The sequence below is a fragment of the Chinchilla lanigera genome, unplaced genomic scaffold (genome assembly GCF_000276665.1).
Source record: "Chinchilla lanigera isolate Chin_1 unplaced genomic scaffold, ChiLan1.0 scaffold00024, whole genome shotgun sequence".
Lineage (NCBI taxonomy): Eukaryota > Metazoa > Chordata > Mammalia > Rodentia > Chinchillidae > Chinchilla > Chinchilla lanigera.
Window position 1 is genome coordinate 20,011,366 of NW_004955425.1, and position 16,203 is coordinate 20,027,568.

At 35.4% G+C, this 16,203-nt stretch overlaps 1 protein-coding gene across 4 annotated transcripts in view; it reads right to left on the minus strand.

Annotated features, from left to right (window-relative positions):
* Ctnna3 (catenin (cadherin-associated protein), alpha 3) overlaps window positions 1–16,203 on the minus strand; it is a 1,502,556-nt gene that overhangs the window by 1,387,721 nt on the left and 98,632 nt on the right. For all 4 annotated transcript variants that reach the window (XM_013514887.1, XM_005385969.2, XM_005385970.2 and 1 more), the window contains exons 4-5: window positions 11,313–11,479; window positions 665–784 (exon numbers count right to left, since the gene is read on the minus strand). In XM_013514887.1, the coding sequence (XP_013370341.1) occupies window positions 665–784; window positions 11,313–11,479 (287 nt within the window). The remainder of the gene's footprint in view (window positions 1–664; window positions 785–11,312; window positions 11,480–16,203) is intronic.

Below are 16,203 nucleotides of genomic sequence, written 5' to 3' on the forward strand. Positions count from 1 at the left end.
TAGTACCTCCAAAACACAAGGAATTTAATTATGAATACTATCAGGTTTATAGAGTACCAGTTCTAAAAGCAACCCTGTAAAAGCTTATTTTTGCTCTGGATTCATCTTAGAGCCTTTGCACAAGGAGGCATAACATAGATAAGTTAAACATATTTTCCTTTACCCTTCCACATTTAACAAATTTTTACTCATTTTCAAAGTTCGAAAAAGAAAACTAAATGTCAATGCTTATTTGGGCAGACTTATGACTGTTTTACTTAATTTTGTATGTACAACCACAACCTTTAACTAGTCTTTGGGTGATTTTTCTCCTTAGGTATCCCATCAAATATAAAAGCCATCTGGCCAACACATCGTACAGGTTCCCTATCTGCCAGTAAGGCATCATTAGTAAAGGAGTAGTTGGACCTTCACAAACCAGCAGGTGTTTTCTTTAAAAGAGGTATAAGGACACATGTGGAAACCCTTGAAGTATACATCTAAAAGCAAGGTCCACACTGAACACTTCAGGAAGCCGTATGAACACAGCAGATAGCTCAGCGCAAGCTATTTTGGCCCTAACCATTAGAAGATAAGTCTCTCCAGACCCTTTGCACCTCTGACAGGCAGGACAGCAGGAAGCCTAAATGCTCCTCTCTTCACCACAGAGAGTGCTGACTCCTACCTGCTGACGTTTGAAGGCTAAATAATCTAGATTTTCCAGCTCCTTCCCAAGCTTCTGGTAGGCTTTCTGGAGGTCAGGTATGTTGGAAACATTCTTAAGAGATTCAAAAGTTCTTTGAAACTGAAAATGAAAACAAAAACAAATCGTTAGGTAATAGTATATTTTTCTCAATTTCTCTGCTAGCAAACCCAGGGAAAAAATCAAGAACGAGCCTTGGTTTCTCCCATCCACAGTAGAGAGATTTAAAAATGCTAGCTAACTATCTTTCAAGGAAATAATTAGGGACCATTACAAAGGTAAACTGTATCCTAATTACAACCAATTTTATTGCATGAAAGAACTCTAAGAAAAACAACATACTTCATTTTCAAAAATAATAAATTTCATGTTTTAGGATATACTTCTACTTTTAAAGAAAATATTATATTAAAATGTATAATTTCAAAACACAATGAGGAAACATTAAAAGAGCACTCACACTCCAGTCACATATTTACAGAAAAGCAGCTACTTGCGTAATATTTTGCTGTAGTGGCATAGAATGTGGCTCGTCTCCGTAGAAAATGTATGGAGAATAGGTCACCCAGCAAAGTTCAGAAAGGAAGAGCTCTCAGAATTGTATTTCAGAATAAGGAAAGACATTTCCTAACACTTTGATGATCACAGTGTTCGGCAAACATTTATTCATGTCTGCTCCATAACACAGATGAGTTATGAAATCAATTCTGCTGAATCAGGATGTTCCTGTTCATTTTTAAGTCAGACACTAGATAAATACAAAGCCGACAAAGTACAGTACATCACAGAATACTGTCTGCACTAATAATTAAGCAAAGGAAGCTCACAAGAAATTAAATTCCTGGTTTATTTTAGTAAATTAGAACACACTCAAAGAGTGATTGAAAATGTCATGTAACATAATTTGCAAGACAATTGCATTGGCTCCCTCTCTGTCATTATTTTACCAGATGCTTCTTCCTCTGTGCCATACGTTTCTACAGATAGAGAATTCACCGTCTTTAACACACCAGGGCTCCACTGTGACTGTGATGCCATGAGGCAGGCTAATAAGATTTTATAGAATATAATTAAGTTTCCAGGGAAATGATTTGACTCTTACTATATCAAACTCTATGGACTAAGTCATGTTACAGTGCCATTCTACTGAATTAAATCCTCAATTCCATGAAAGCAACATGTTTATCTCAATCCAAGGTGACAGAGGGGAAAAAATGAGAAATAATGGTGCTAAACTATGGCAGGACAGCAAATTAAATTCAACAAATAATCATTTAGAATCTACTATGCTAAAGGCACCTTGAATATAAAACATCTGTCCTGCCCTACAGGAATGTATAGATTATGGGACAAACTACACATGAAACTCAGAAACAGGAGGGACACTGACAGTCACTGCATGCCTGTTCAGCCCAAGCTACTTTATGCTTTCCACGGAATTCTCACAAGAACCACAAGTTCCTATTTCTATTCCCATTCCACAGATGAATAAACTGGGACTCAGAAAGTTTGGTTAAAGTAGATTTTTACTGCAACATCTCAGCTCGCTCTCTGTCCCCATTTACTCTAACACAAGGCAAATAAGTAAAGAGCACAAAAACAAGATAAAATCAACATGCAGCGAAAATTCAACAATCTCACTGATACTGACTGAGGGACTTAGAACATGCAGAAGACATGAGAGAATTTCAGTTGGAACATAAACAACAGGAAGATTTTTCAGAGACCTATGTGTGAACCTATTCTACCCACCAGTTCACACATCAGCAAAATCTGATTGCTTTTCTACTTCTGTAACTTAAGCTCTTTTCAACATAAATTTTAAAGACCTTTATTAAATATTTATCATGTTGTATGATCATTTCTGTACCTTGCCCATTTATTGATCCCTTCTCACTATGTTCATACCAAAATAATACCAGATCTCACAACTTATTTTAATCTATGAATTCATATAAGTTATTTTACAAAAAATTCATTTAATTCTAAAATAATTTTGTTCTCTGAACCTTCTCTTCTCTAAGAAATATTAACTCTCCTTAAATATTTCTTCATCACATTTATCTCTGCGAACTTTACACAATTACAAATGAAAACTTTAGGAGAAATACACATGTCAGACTTCAAAATAATAAACACATAACACCAGTATTTCTGTGTAATATGTCCATAGACAAAGAAGAGAAAATTCGTAATAACACATCATCTTTGAGAGTGTTTTAACTAAAGGTCATAGTTTGAATAATGTGCAGATTTTAGTTTGAACTTTCATTATCAGGGCTTATCTCCCATGTATTGATACTGCAAAGCTCAAAGTACTCTAAAACTATGATTGTTACACTCATTTAACATATAGATTGTTCCACTTACAGTAACAAGCCATTGACAAGGAGAGAGCAAATGAAATCTACGGTGTAACTTGGCTAGGTCCCTATTAGACACACCCTAGCCCCAATTACTCATGGACACATTTACAGTACCAAAGAGTAAAAGTAATAATTTACTTTGCAGATAAAGCCAAATTCCAAAATTAAAGTGGTTAATTTGAGTCCCAGATTTTTTACATTTTATTTAATTTGGTTTGTGGATTTTTTTCCAACAGGTCACTCTGCTTGGTCTTGAAACATACCTCGGAGGTTTTCTACATTAATTTAGTGCATTATAATCTCATTACATTGATTATTTCTCAAAATAAATTATCTCCCAGTTGGAGATAGTTGGGAAAGGAAGTATAATTAATTGAGGAGATTTTAATATTCCTGCGACTAACCTGTTCAAAGATTTGAATGGGAGTTTAAAATGAGCCAAGATCCCCAAAATAACTTGTTGATCTTTAAATTTATCCTGTGTTAATTTTTAACTCACTGTAAACCAAATTCAAACTGGAAAGAAAAAGATCACTAAATCACTGTGAATCAAAAACAAATTTAGGGATGTTCTAAAATTGTGGAAAATGAATATTAAGTGGTTCCTGAACTGAGACACAAATCCAATTCCATCCTATTGAACTATCTTATAGGGCAAACAAGAAAAATGAAAAGCTGTAAACAATACCCATAAACCTAATACCCACCACCAGGCTAAGCATGGTAAACACACCCAGAGTTTGTTTTCTCATCACTTCTTTCTGTCCAGAAATAAGAAGAAAAATACCAATCCATCAAATAAAGCAGCTGAAGCCCTGATTCCTCATCTCCCCCTAAAATAACTGAAAATCTGTTTTGCAAGACAGAGAAGCATAAAAAAGGCAATAGGGAAACGTCTAGTTTGACTCAGCATTCCTTCGTCTCAAATACATTTTTTTCTCTCTTTTCCTGACAATCCATATTTAAATAACTCTAATGCAAACTACATATCTAATCAGTTCGTGAAAATTATCTAGATTCTTAGAGTAATTTGAGGAGGACGAGAAATAATCAGCTGAAACAGCAGGAAATAAAGGCAGCCAGGACTCTGGCAGGTAAATTTCCCCTAATGCTCACTGCCAGTGTCCTGGCTTCCTTTTGTAGTCAGATGAATTGATTCAAATAAATGCATACCTCCAGCAGCCTACTAATTCCACTAATGAGAAAATACCAGGTATTGCTCCAAACAAGAGCTAGCTCAGTAGCTGTAACCTTTCCTTACTTAATATTTTTGCATTTGTACCAGGTACTGGGTGCTACCTACAGAATAAAAAGAAATCCCAGGCTTAGAGTGTTTTGTGTACAAATGAGTAACCAATAAGTACCTGGATGAAAGCACTAGATCACCAAGTGTGATCTTAGTGTCCCTAAAATGCCAGTTATAAACAATGTCAAAAGATTCTGGGGGCAAAAACTGAAAGAAGGAAAAGTCAAAAGAATAAGGTTAGTGCTTTATAAATATTAACATGTAAAGTTTTTTTTAAATTAAGCATAAGAAATGGCTAAACTACCTAATTATATATGACAACCACAGAGCAACTAAAATGGTATACTATAGAAAATCTTTTATTTCTTTTTCTAAACTGACTGTCATGCATATATTCCAAATGAACCTACAAAATGATGGTACCACTCATTAAGCAGTTTACAGGACTGAGGAGGTGAGTCCCACAGTGCTGACCTCTTGGGAGACGGGGGTTTACATCCAAATCAGAAAATTAAAAGACACACACATATCTCAAATGAGTTTTCTTCAACACACACACATCTCAAATGAGTTAAGTCATTTGAGATATGTATGTGTGTTTTAATTTTCTGATGAAAGAGACTTGTGATTACACAAAATATAATTCAGAAATAGTCCTGTATAGTTAAAGGCACACTGGTCTTGAAGAGTGCAGTACAAGTCCTTGTGATGGTATTTAATAAGTGAGTAATCTTGGACAACTCGCTACCACTCCAATTGTGCGTTGTGTTATCCATAACACTAAACAAATTGTTTTTGCCTGCCTATTTCATAACGTTGTACAAATCAGTTAAACAAAAATGAAAGGCATTTGTTCAGCAATTATTTATCAATAGACAACATAGCAGACATATAGGAAACAGGAAACCAAAAAAGAAACAGCTCTTTCCCAAATAGAATTTACAATCTAGTTTTATACTTCCTGTTTTATAAATTTAAAATTTCTGTAAAATTCTGAGACCATTGCCATTAAATTCATGACACCTTTAGTAGTGAATGTGGACTGAACAAATGGTCACTCGATAACTGCTGATGGGGCATTATCTCAAGGAAGTAAGCTAGATAATGTGGAAACAGAACATTTACATTGATTTTCAATGTTAAAAATGATTTCCCAGAGCTATACCTATGAGCAAATCTGGGCAGCATGGAAATGGAAAATGACACCAAGAGGGAAAAAGATCCAACAGAGAAGAGTGATAGAAACATCCTAAAATTATGGTTATGATTGTATAAACCTATACATTTACTCAAAAATCATTGAGTTGTTCATTCTAAATAAGTTACTTACTTATAAAGCACACAGGTTATATGTCAATAAAGCTGTTTTCAAGATCTTCTCATAAGCATTTTTTAAATAAGAATTCATAGGTGGGACAAGAAAGGAAGGTGAAAGAGAACTTCCAACATTTCTCACCAGGTAATCATCTCTTTTACTTTTCACAAGATGCTTTCAAAGGACTCACAGTAAATTTTACTTTCCTATAACTGAAGGAAAGAAACTAAAGCTCATAGACATTTTACTTCACAAAATCCCCAGCAAATCAATGGCAGAATCAGGGTTCAAGCAAGTTCCCCCAGCCACTGGTTTTTTTGTTTGTTTGTTTGTTTTGTTTTTGTTTTTCCCCAGCACCAGGAATTGAACTCATGATGTTGCACTTGCCAGGCAGGTGCTGTGCCACTTAGCTAAATCCCCAGCCCCTTCCCCCTGCCACTGAAAGCTATGCTTTCTCCTTACATTGTCCTAACCCCTAAAGAAAGAGAGATCTAAGCCAATTTTCCCCCAAATGAAACTTATTCTTATGAAATTCAGAATGTAGAATATGGAATTCTGAAAAGTATAAATAATTTAGAGTAGATAGAAAACTTGAATAGTGTCAAAGATGGAAAAACTTAAACTTAAATCTTTACAAAAATTATGAACTATGGTGACAATAAAGTTAAGTACCTCCCCAAGTATCTACAATCAAGGAAATATCGAAATATCATTTTTCTCTTGCCTCTTACTTTTGATTTCAAGCTATTTTCCACAAAAGAAAATAATATTTCCCTAAGGAACCAGATACCCTTACAACTGCCAAGTCAGAAATCACTCATTTAACTGCACATTAACTCAGTGCAGGCGGCAGGACTGGTCCCATTAGGAGTTACTCAGCGGCCTGTGTTTGTTCTCCCTGGTGACCTGAGCCCATGTCCTCATAAATGTTCACTCCTATCGCCTCTCCGAGGGCAGTCACTGTAGGAAATGGATACCTTAATAGAGAAAAAAAAAACAGGAAACATGTAGGTACAAAATATGGGTCAGAAGTAGAACAGCGTCTCATCTACCCAACATTTAAAAGGAAATGTACTTCAATAGTGATGAAAATTTCTGTTATTTAGAAAATGTCTCAAGAAACAAAACATTTGTCATGTATTTGTTGATCCTTTGTACTTCTTCCTCTGCAAAGTATCTGTTCATTTTTTTTCCCCATTTCTGGGCTAGATCTTTAATTTTAGACGGTTTCATTTCTTTGTGTTCTTCATATGTTCTACATAATAGTCCTCTGTCTGAAGAGTAGCTAGCAAAAAGTTTTTCCCATTCTGTAGGTTGTCTCTTTACTCTACAGATTGATTCTTGTGCTGTACAGAAGTTTCTTAATCTGACATAATCCTATTTGTTGATTCTCGTCATTTCTTGTGCAATTAAAGTTCTGTTTAGAAAATCATTTTCTAAACCTGTGTCTTCAATTGTTTTATATATTTTATCTTTTTTATCTTCCTTAGTGTTTCTGTACTAATGTTCAGATCTTTGATCCTTCCTGACTTTAATTTAGTACTAATAAAGTAAAAAATTAAAAATTAAAAAGAAGAAAAAACAAAAAAAATGAAAGAAAACAATAAGGGAACTAAAGAAAACTTTGTGAGAATACAGGAATTCTTTGATGCAATATAATAAAGAACAAATATGAAAGAAAAATGTCAGGGACTTGTTTAAGAGTGTCAGGAAAAATAAAGACAGAGAAACGCAAGAAATACAGAAGATAATATGGGAGGAGAAAAGAAGCAGGCATTTGTCCATAATATTATAAATAAGAGCAAGAAATAAGAAGGTAACCAGCTTCGTCAGAAAGAAATGTGTGTACCCAGAAAAAGTAGATGCCTTCCACCTAACAAAAAAAAAAAAAAAATTCTATGATAGATTGTTACATGATAGGGGTGTGTGTGTTATAACGATTACCAAATTCTCTTGGGGGAGGGCACTTTCTGAGGAAAATACCTTCAGGAGTAATGTGAGGTGGACAGTGATGTTCTAAGGGCAAAGGTAGCAAAAGCCAAGTTTGAGGGTGGGAAGATAGCAACTATCTACAGCATGGAAACATCCAAATGAAAGAGAACGTAGGGGTCTGAAGGAGAACAAGTAGGAAGAAAAGCAGTGGAAGAGCAATGAGATGAAGGCACTTAGGGGTTTTGAAGATTTCTAACACACAAGTCGAAACCACTTAGAATATATCACTACAATATAAAAACACACCCTTCCATCTTCCCCAGCCTCTATAAGATTTTCCATATTCATAAACATGCATGGGGGCAGGAGTAGAGGAAAGAAGTAGGGAGAGAAGAAGAGGAGGGGAAATGAGAAAGAGAGAGAGAGGTCAGGGGAAAAGGTCAACTCCTAGTAGTCTAGGTGAACACAGTGAAAAATAGGAATAGGGAAGCAAACCATAACTAAAAGCACTTAAGTGGAAGCAAAAGCTTGAGACCAGAGGTGACCCTGAGAATATGAGTGCCTAGAGAACTCACAGAAATCTTGAGGAGGACATTATATTTGACAAGACATGCAATGCAGGTACAAACCAATTTTATCTATAACTTAGGGCCAGGAGATCCCAGCAAGCAAGTGATGTTTAACTATAAGTGGATTGTGAGTAATCCAAAAATGAAGGTCAGAAAAAAGGGAATAAAAGCAACCAAGCAATGGTCACTTAGAGCTTTTATTGGGTTATTAAGAGTAAGTCATGCCAAACTAACTTCATTTCCTATATAACTGAAGTTACCAGACTGATAAATCCACAATGCCACAGACAATATATCTTCATTTCAAAAAGGCCTTTGGGAAAGTGCTTGAGGAGGAAATAAAGAAGAAAAGTTTATACAGTAGCCCAATGAAGTGAGTTAGAAGCTCATTTCAATAACTTCACTCAAAGTCTGTTAATATTTGATTGGTGTTATGGGTAAGGAAGATATGACACTATTATTCATGTCATTAAACATTTTTTATGAGTAATTTGTTTAAAGAATTTTGAAAATCACACCAGGCTAGAAGGAGAAGACAAAATCAGGAGGCAAAAAGACTGTCCTGGACTATAACATAAAGCCAGAATTAACAAGATAAAATTCAATGAACATGAATGTAACATCTACCTTTATACATAAAAATGACACTAGTATAGTCATATGAAGAAGATCTGGATTAATAGTAGTTTGGGTTCACATCCTTGGTTGATTTTAGTTTCTCTCAAAATCAATATGAATCAAAATACTAATAAGTAAGATACTAAGCGTCAAACCAGAAAGGCAATTATCTAAGATATTGGGCATGTTCACATCAGATAATTTGGTTATATTTCAAGATGTTTTGATTTCCATATCTTTTATGATTTACCTACAATCTATAATATGCATAAAAACATTTCATGAAGTCATTGACAGGAATTTTATTGCTTTTATGGCAAATTAGTAACTCAATCCAATCCTTCTGCTGAGGACAATGAATAAAGTTTGATGAAATATTTCATCTTAAAAACATCAGACCTAGAAAGACAGTGAAGAATTTCCTGAGATGAGTATAGGAAAAGCCACGCTCAGCACACAACTCTATCATACTTTACTGCAAGGGGCTTCCTTTCTCTTTGATATGAAGACCTTTCCTTTTCACAGATGAAATATCGTTGTTGCACTGTGCATATTTGCAAGTAATTTAAATGCTCTAGACAAAGTTCCGGTACTAAAAAGTCACCAACAATGTAGGGGAAGATGGTGGGAGTTAGAACTGTCTTCTGGTGTACCTAACTTCTACTGACAGCCTGTTCTAGGCCCATGAACTTGTCTAAACACTTGGTAAAGTTATTTGTAGTTAGACTGCTCTAACTCTTGGTCTGCAAATTTCCACAAGTATTTTCAAACAAGATTCTTAAATTCATGATGCTGCTATTGTGAGCACTGAATTAATGGAGATAATCCAACAGTATCTGGCACATTATAACACTCTATAATTATTAACAATAATTTTATTGCAAAACTTAGTTCTTTGCTTGCGTTAGGTCTCCCGTGTCCTCTTGCTGGTTTATGTGATGTGGTATGTGTGGCTTAGCTCTACTGTGCCTGGTACTTACAAGTTCTCGATTAAAATGACAGTGAAGGTGGTTGTGCCCTGTTATGGTTTGTGTGTGGGTGTCCCCCCAAAGCCTCATGTGGTTATGGGGTGGGCTTTTAGAGTTTGATTGATTATGGGTGTGAGAGCTACACCCACCCTGGGGCAGATAGTTTGCATACGTAAGGGAGAGGAAGAGGCTGCTCGCCACCATTCCCCCCTTTGCTCTTGTTGCTTTGCAGTCTTCTGCATCGGAACCAGCCAAGTATGGACTGAAACCTTCACAAACTGTAAGCTAAATAAACCTTTCCTTCCTTCATTTGGGGGGTTGGATATTTTGTCTCAGCAATGAGAGAAATTAACCAAGACATGCACTTTATGCACATTTAACTTCAAACTGACTATGAAAATGGCAGTTTTCACCTCACAAAAGCCCTTTATTCTACTCTATCTCAACAGCCTAGAGTCTGAAATATAGGAAATGCTGGATCATCAGAGCTAGGAATCACCTGGAACGCAGTCTTTCATATTCATTTCATATTTACAGCATTTATTAGTGTCTGTGTTCACATACAAGAAAATTGAATCTAAGAAATATTCAGGTGTTTGACTATTCTTATTCAACAAGTTAACCAAGTAATAAGAACAACTAGAATTGCTTTTTACAGTAATAAAATTATCAAATGAAAATGAATATCAAAGAACAAAAAGGTCATTCTAAATGTCAAAATAAGCAACAGTAAATACAAGATGTAAAGGAGGTTTAGCTTAACAATTAGATAAAATGATTTTGACAAGAAGGTCAGTCTAATAAAGCTACTATTTGCTTAATATAGTAACAGTATAATCACCAGGAGATTTTATGAAAACACAGATGTATTTATGAACACAAGTGTAAAGGTCCTCTTTAAAGCGGGAAATTCAACAGAGTTCCACGAGATTCTTTGCAACTTTTCATGTGGACACCATGATTTAGTCAAACTAAATAAATCAAGAAACCCCCAAAATAGGCTTCACTGTAATTTTCTTTCTGTTTAAATGGATTTGTCTGGCAAAATGAAGCAAGCAGAATATCTGCTGCTTTGGTTTCGTTCTAGTTAGAATGTATTTTTACTCATGAAGTCCATGTATACGTTTTAATAATCACTTACTACAGACTTTACGAATTACTGGTAAAGATGCACTAATTCTCTCACCAGTCAAGAGAAATTGGCAAAATGGTGCTCATTCACAAACTAGAATAAACTTCCAAATACCTTAAGCTTTAAGATCTCTCCTTTTCAATTCACTTATATGTACATATTGTTACATATTTTCTATACAATTCTATTATTTACTTATGTCTACATAGTACATAATAAATTCAAGTCAAAAGTTTAGAATTTTCTTCTAAACATTTCCTTGTCAGGAAGTTATCTTCTGTTCTTCACTTTCCCATGGGCTTCAGTACCACTTTCGGCATCAATCTTTTGAAATATACTTTAGTCCTTACAACGCACTCGGGTCAAGGTCCTGATCAGTGACGTAAGAAATGACGGTGAGACAGGAACGCACCAGAATTGATGCCCGCTTGGAGGAATAGAATTAGAAGTGAGAGCAAGGCAAACTGAGCAGTCTTTTACTTACAGACGACACGTGCTGCAGCAGACACATGACATCAACCATGTCGGCGAGGATGAGGAGTCTGGTAACTGCAGCCAGCAAGGCACGGGCGGCTTGAACTACAGCCTCCCTTTTTGGGAGATAACAGGGGTCATCTGTAAATCTCTCAGCTGACACCTTCAGAGCTTCACCTGAAAAACACAGACCCAGGTCGGTCAGACTTCAAGTTTCCACTATGCCTGTTTTGGCATTGACCAGCCAACCTAAGCATATGCCGTGACGAGTATAATATTAAAATACTGTCAGCTGGTGCAAGCACATTGTCTCTTAACAAACAGTTCAGGTTCAAGCTGGCATTTGTATTTGATAAATGCTCTGGGATTTAAGAAGCATAATACCGTCTTCCTGCAAGAAAATTATGCTCAAATGGCTAGCAACATCCAGTAATGCCTAGCGACAGCCAGTAAAAACTGCTACCAACTTCTGTGTTTTCTGAATCTCAATTACTGTGAAAAGTTTCATTACAAAGATTTCAATGACAAACACTCTTGTTTATAAAAATAAAGCAAATCTTCACTAAGTTACTTTCTAAATTAATGGATATTTAAAAAGATTAGCATGTAAGATAATGGCAGTTGTCTGATAAAAGTATAAAATGAACAGATTTATTCTACACCAATATAATGAATAAACTATATCCTAAATTTAGTCACAGAAATAATATTTTATATTACATAATTGTCAGATAAATACTATGTCTACTAGTTGTTTTTTTTTTTTTTTTTTTTTTTTTTTTTTTTTTTTTTTCTGGTACCGGGAATTGAACTCACGACCTTGCACTTGCCAGGAAGGCGCTGTGCTGCTGAGCTAAATCCCCAGCCCCTATATCTACTATTTTAAAGTAATGTTATTTAAAATATTATTATAAAAATAATCTATGCTCATTTATACTTAAAAGTTCCCAGTTCAAAAGGGTGTAAAAATGAAAAGTATCCCTTTATGTCCATTCAGTAATATAATTCATAATTACCACATGAATTATTTGGTTTTTAAATTTTAAATCATTTTATCATAAAAGTAATATGTACCCATTTCTTTTTAATAATACACCTTAGAATATAGAGTAATAAGACCCACATGTGTAAACATCATATTGTCTCTTCAGTGTAAGAACCTGAAAGAGTAAATAAAACCCAAAAGGTCAAATACATACTGTGAAAGTGAAAGAAATTGCTCAAAGGGAAGGAACAACTGCGATGAAGGAAAGGAGAAAAGAAAGAAAGAAGGGAAAAAATATATATGTATATACAAGGATAGCTGGGATAATTGAACTGCTGATGTCTATTGGTTTATTGAAAGGAACAGTTAATGTTTAAATCTTTTTTTGACCAATTTGCTTGCTTATATCTGGTAATCTGAAAAACTAATTTGAAGACCATAGTATGCAATATAACCACCACTGTTGAATTCCTACCGTCTTGATTAATGAAACTCTGTATCATTTCTAATGTTTTTTATTATTTTTATTCTCTTTAATTGTTTGATCATTCTAGAATTCTTACATCTAATAATCTGAGCAACTTCATTGAAGATAACAATATGTATATAACTACCATTGTTAATTTCCTATCATCTTGTTTTGAAATTCTGTATCATTTTTATTGCTTTTGTGTTGTTTTGTTTTTATTGTTGTTATTTTTTCTTTAAAATAAAAAATTTAAAAATTAAAAATTGGCTCAGCAATTCTACACTCCAGGGTGTAGAGGAGCCACCCTAGGGTGGATGGTTACCCAGATGATATAAAAGGGAAACAAGAAAGGACAGAGGGGCTTCCATTCTCCAGAGGAGCTCCAGTCTTCACCTTCAGCTTGGACGACGTCTCCTGGCTTCTAGTGCAGACTCTTCAGCTTCTGCCTTGGATCCTTCAGCCTTTCAGTGCAGACTCATCAGCCTTCCATCGCAGACCCATCGGCCTGCTGATACAGAGTTGCATGGAACTCTGCAGTGAGCTCCAGACCTTGAACTGACTCCTTCGGTCTCCAGTGTGCAGACACCCTCTGCACACTTCCTCATCCAACTCATTGGCTGACCATCATAAACCAATCTTGTAATTTCTTATACATTTGTATATCTTGTGTTGTATCTGTTTCTCTAGTAAAACCATGACTGGTATATTAATATACCATATTAACAGAGTCAAGAAAAATACCATATGATCATCTCAATAGATGCAGAAAAAGCTTTTAACAAAGTCCAGCACTTATTCATGATAAAAACCCCATAAAAACCTGAAATCGATGGTCTTTATCTCACATTGATAAAAGCCATCAATGAAACCAACAGCCCACATCATACTAACTGGAAAAAAAACTGAAAGCTTTCGCTCTAAAATCAGGAACAAGACAAGGATGTCCACTGTCTCCACTCTTATTCAACATAGGTCTGGAAACTTTAGCCCAAGCAATTAGACAAGAGAATAAATAAGAGGAAAGGAAAAAGTTACACTGTTATTATTCATAGATGACATAACACTCTACATAGAACGCTAAAACCACCAAAAGACTTCTAGATTTAATAAGTAAATTCAGTAGTGTAACTGGATACAAAGTCAACACTCAGAACTCAGTGGACTTCCTGTACACAAATAACAAACTACCTGAGAAAGAAATTAAGGAAACAACACCTTTCACAATAGCATCCCAAAAAATGAAATACCTAGGAATCAATTTAATGCAGGATGCAAAAGACTTCTACATTGAAAGCTATAGTACTCTGATAAAGGAGATTGAAGAGGATATCAGAAAATGGAAAGATACCCCTTCGGTCTTTGGTAAGATGAACAAATATAGTTAAAATGGCCATACTTTCAAAACTACTACACAGATTTAATGCAATCTCTGGCAAAATTCCAACAATATGTCTCACAGAATTAGATAAAACAATCCTAAACTTCATTTGGAACCAGAACAGACCTAGAATAGCAAAGGCAATTCTGGATGACAAAGGCAAGGCAGGGGGCATCACAATGCCTGACTTGAAATTGTACTACAAAGCCACTGTGATAAAAACAGCATGGTAGTAGCAAAAAAAAAACCAGACCCGAGGATCAATGAAACAGATTTGAATATACAGAAACAACTCCAGACATACACAGCCAACTTATGTTTGACAAAGATGTCAAACATATTCACTGGAATGTGGAAAAAAGATAGCTTCTTTAATAAATGATGCCTGAAAAACTGGATTTCCGCATGCTGAAGATTAAAATTAGACCCATATCTTTCACCATGCACTAAACTAAAATCAAAATGTATCAAAGATCTAAATATTAAGATAGAAACATTAAATCTCCTGGAAGATAAAATTGGTAAAACTCTTAAAGACATTAGTGTAGGCAAAGGCTTAAAAACCCCAATAGCACAGGAACTATGACAAAAAATCAACAACTGGGATCTCACCTTATTAAAAAATTTTTGTGCAGCAAGAGGAACCACCAACAGAGTGAAAAGACAACACACTGTGGGGGAAAAAATGTTTGCCAGCTGTTCTTCAGACAAAGGATTGCTATCAAGAACATAGAAAGAACTCAAAAAAAAAAAAAAAACTAAGACCCCCCCCCAATTTAAAGACGCAATTCAAAAATGGGCATCTGAGATGAATACACACTTCTCAGATAAAGATGTACAAATATCAAATAAACATATGCAAAAATGTTCAACATCATTCGTCATTCAAGAGATGCAAATTAAAACAACACTGAGATTCCATCTCACTCCTGAAAGAATGGCTATTATCAAGAAATCAACCAATAACAAATACTAGTGGGGATGTGGGGGGAAATCTACACTGGTGGGAGTGTAGATTGGTACAACCACTGTGGAAATCAGTGTGGAGATTCCTCAAAAAACCATGACTAGCAGTTCCATTTGACCCAGCCATTCCCCTCCTGGGTATCTTCCCAAAAGAATTAAAAGCATCATACCACAGTGATATATACACACCTATGTTTATAGCAGCACAGTTTATAATAGACAAATCTTGGAAACAACCCAAGTGCCCATCAACTGGTGAATGGATAAAGAATATATGATTTTCTTGTACAGTGGAGTTCTACTCTGCCATAAGAAAGGATACACTCAAGACATTTCTAGGAAAATGGATTCACCTTGAGTCCATGCTCTTAAGTGAAATAAGCGGGACACACATGTGTAAATACTGATTTATTTCTCTGGTGTGAGAAACCAAAAGTGTAAATAAAGACTGAAATGTATAATAAGTATTGTGAGGAAGAAAATGTTCAACTGGGGAGAACCAGAAAGAGGGGAGGGGGAGGGAAAAGTAAAAAAACATGAGAAAAGGAAACATGGAAACAAAGCATTTGTAAGTGGGGAGGAGAGGAGGGGTTAGGAGAAGGTTAGGAGAATGGGGGGAAAACAAGTTATATAATGTACAGGTACAAATTTCCTATGATGAATGTGATCATCATGTATACCTAAAATGTACCAGCCAGGCATGGTGGCACACAACTGTAATCCCAGTACTCTGGAAGCTGAGGTGGGATGATCGCTGTGAGTTCAAGGCCAGCCTCAGCTACATAAGTGAGTTCAAGGTAAGCCTGCACTATACAGCCTGCATTACATAGCAAGACCCTACTTCAAAAAATAAAAGTAAATAAAATTGAAAAATAAAATGAAATCTAATTTAAAACAAAGAAAATGGAAATCTATCACCTGTTCCTCCATAGGCAGAACCAATATAGCTAAAATGGCCATGCTCCCAAAACTGTTACATAGGTTTAGAGCAATCCCAATCAAAATACCAATAACATTCCTTACAGAACTGGAGAAAGCAATCTTAAAATTCACATGGAACCAGAATAGACTTAGAATAGCAAAAGCAGTTCTGGGCAACAAAG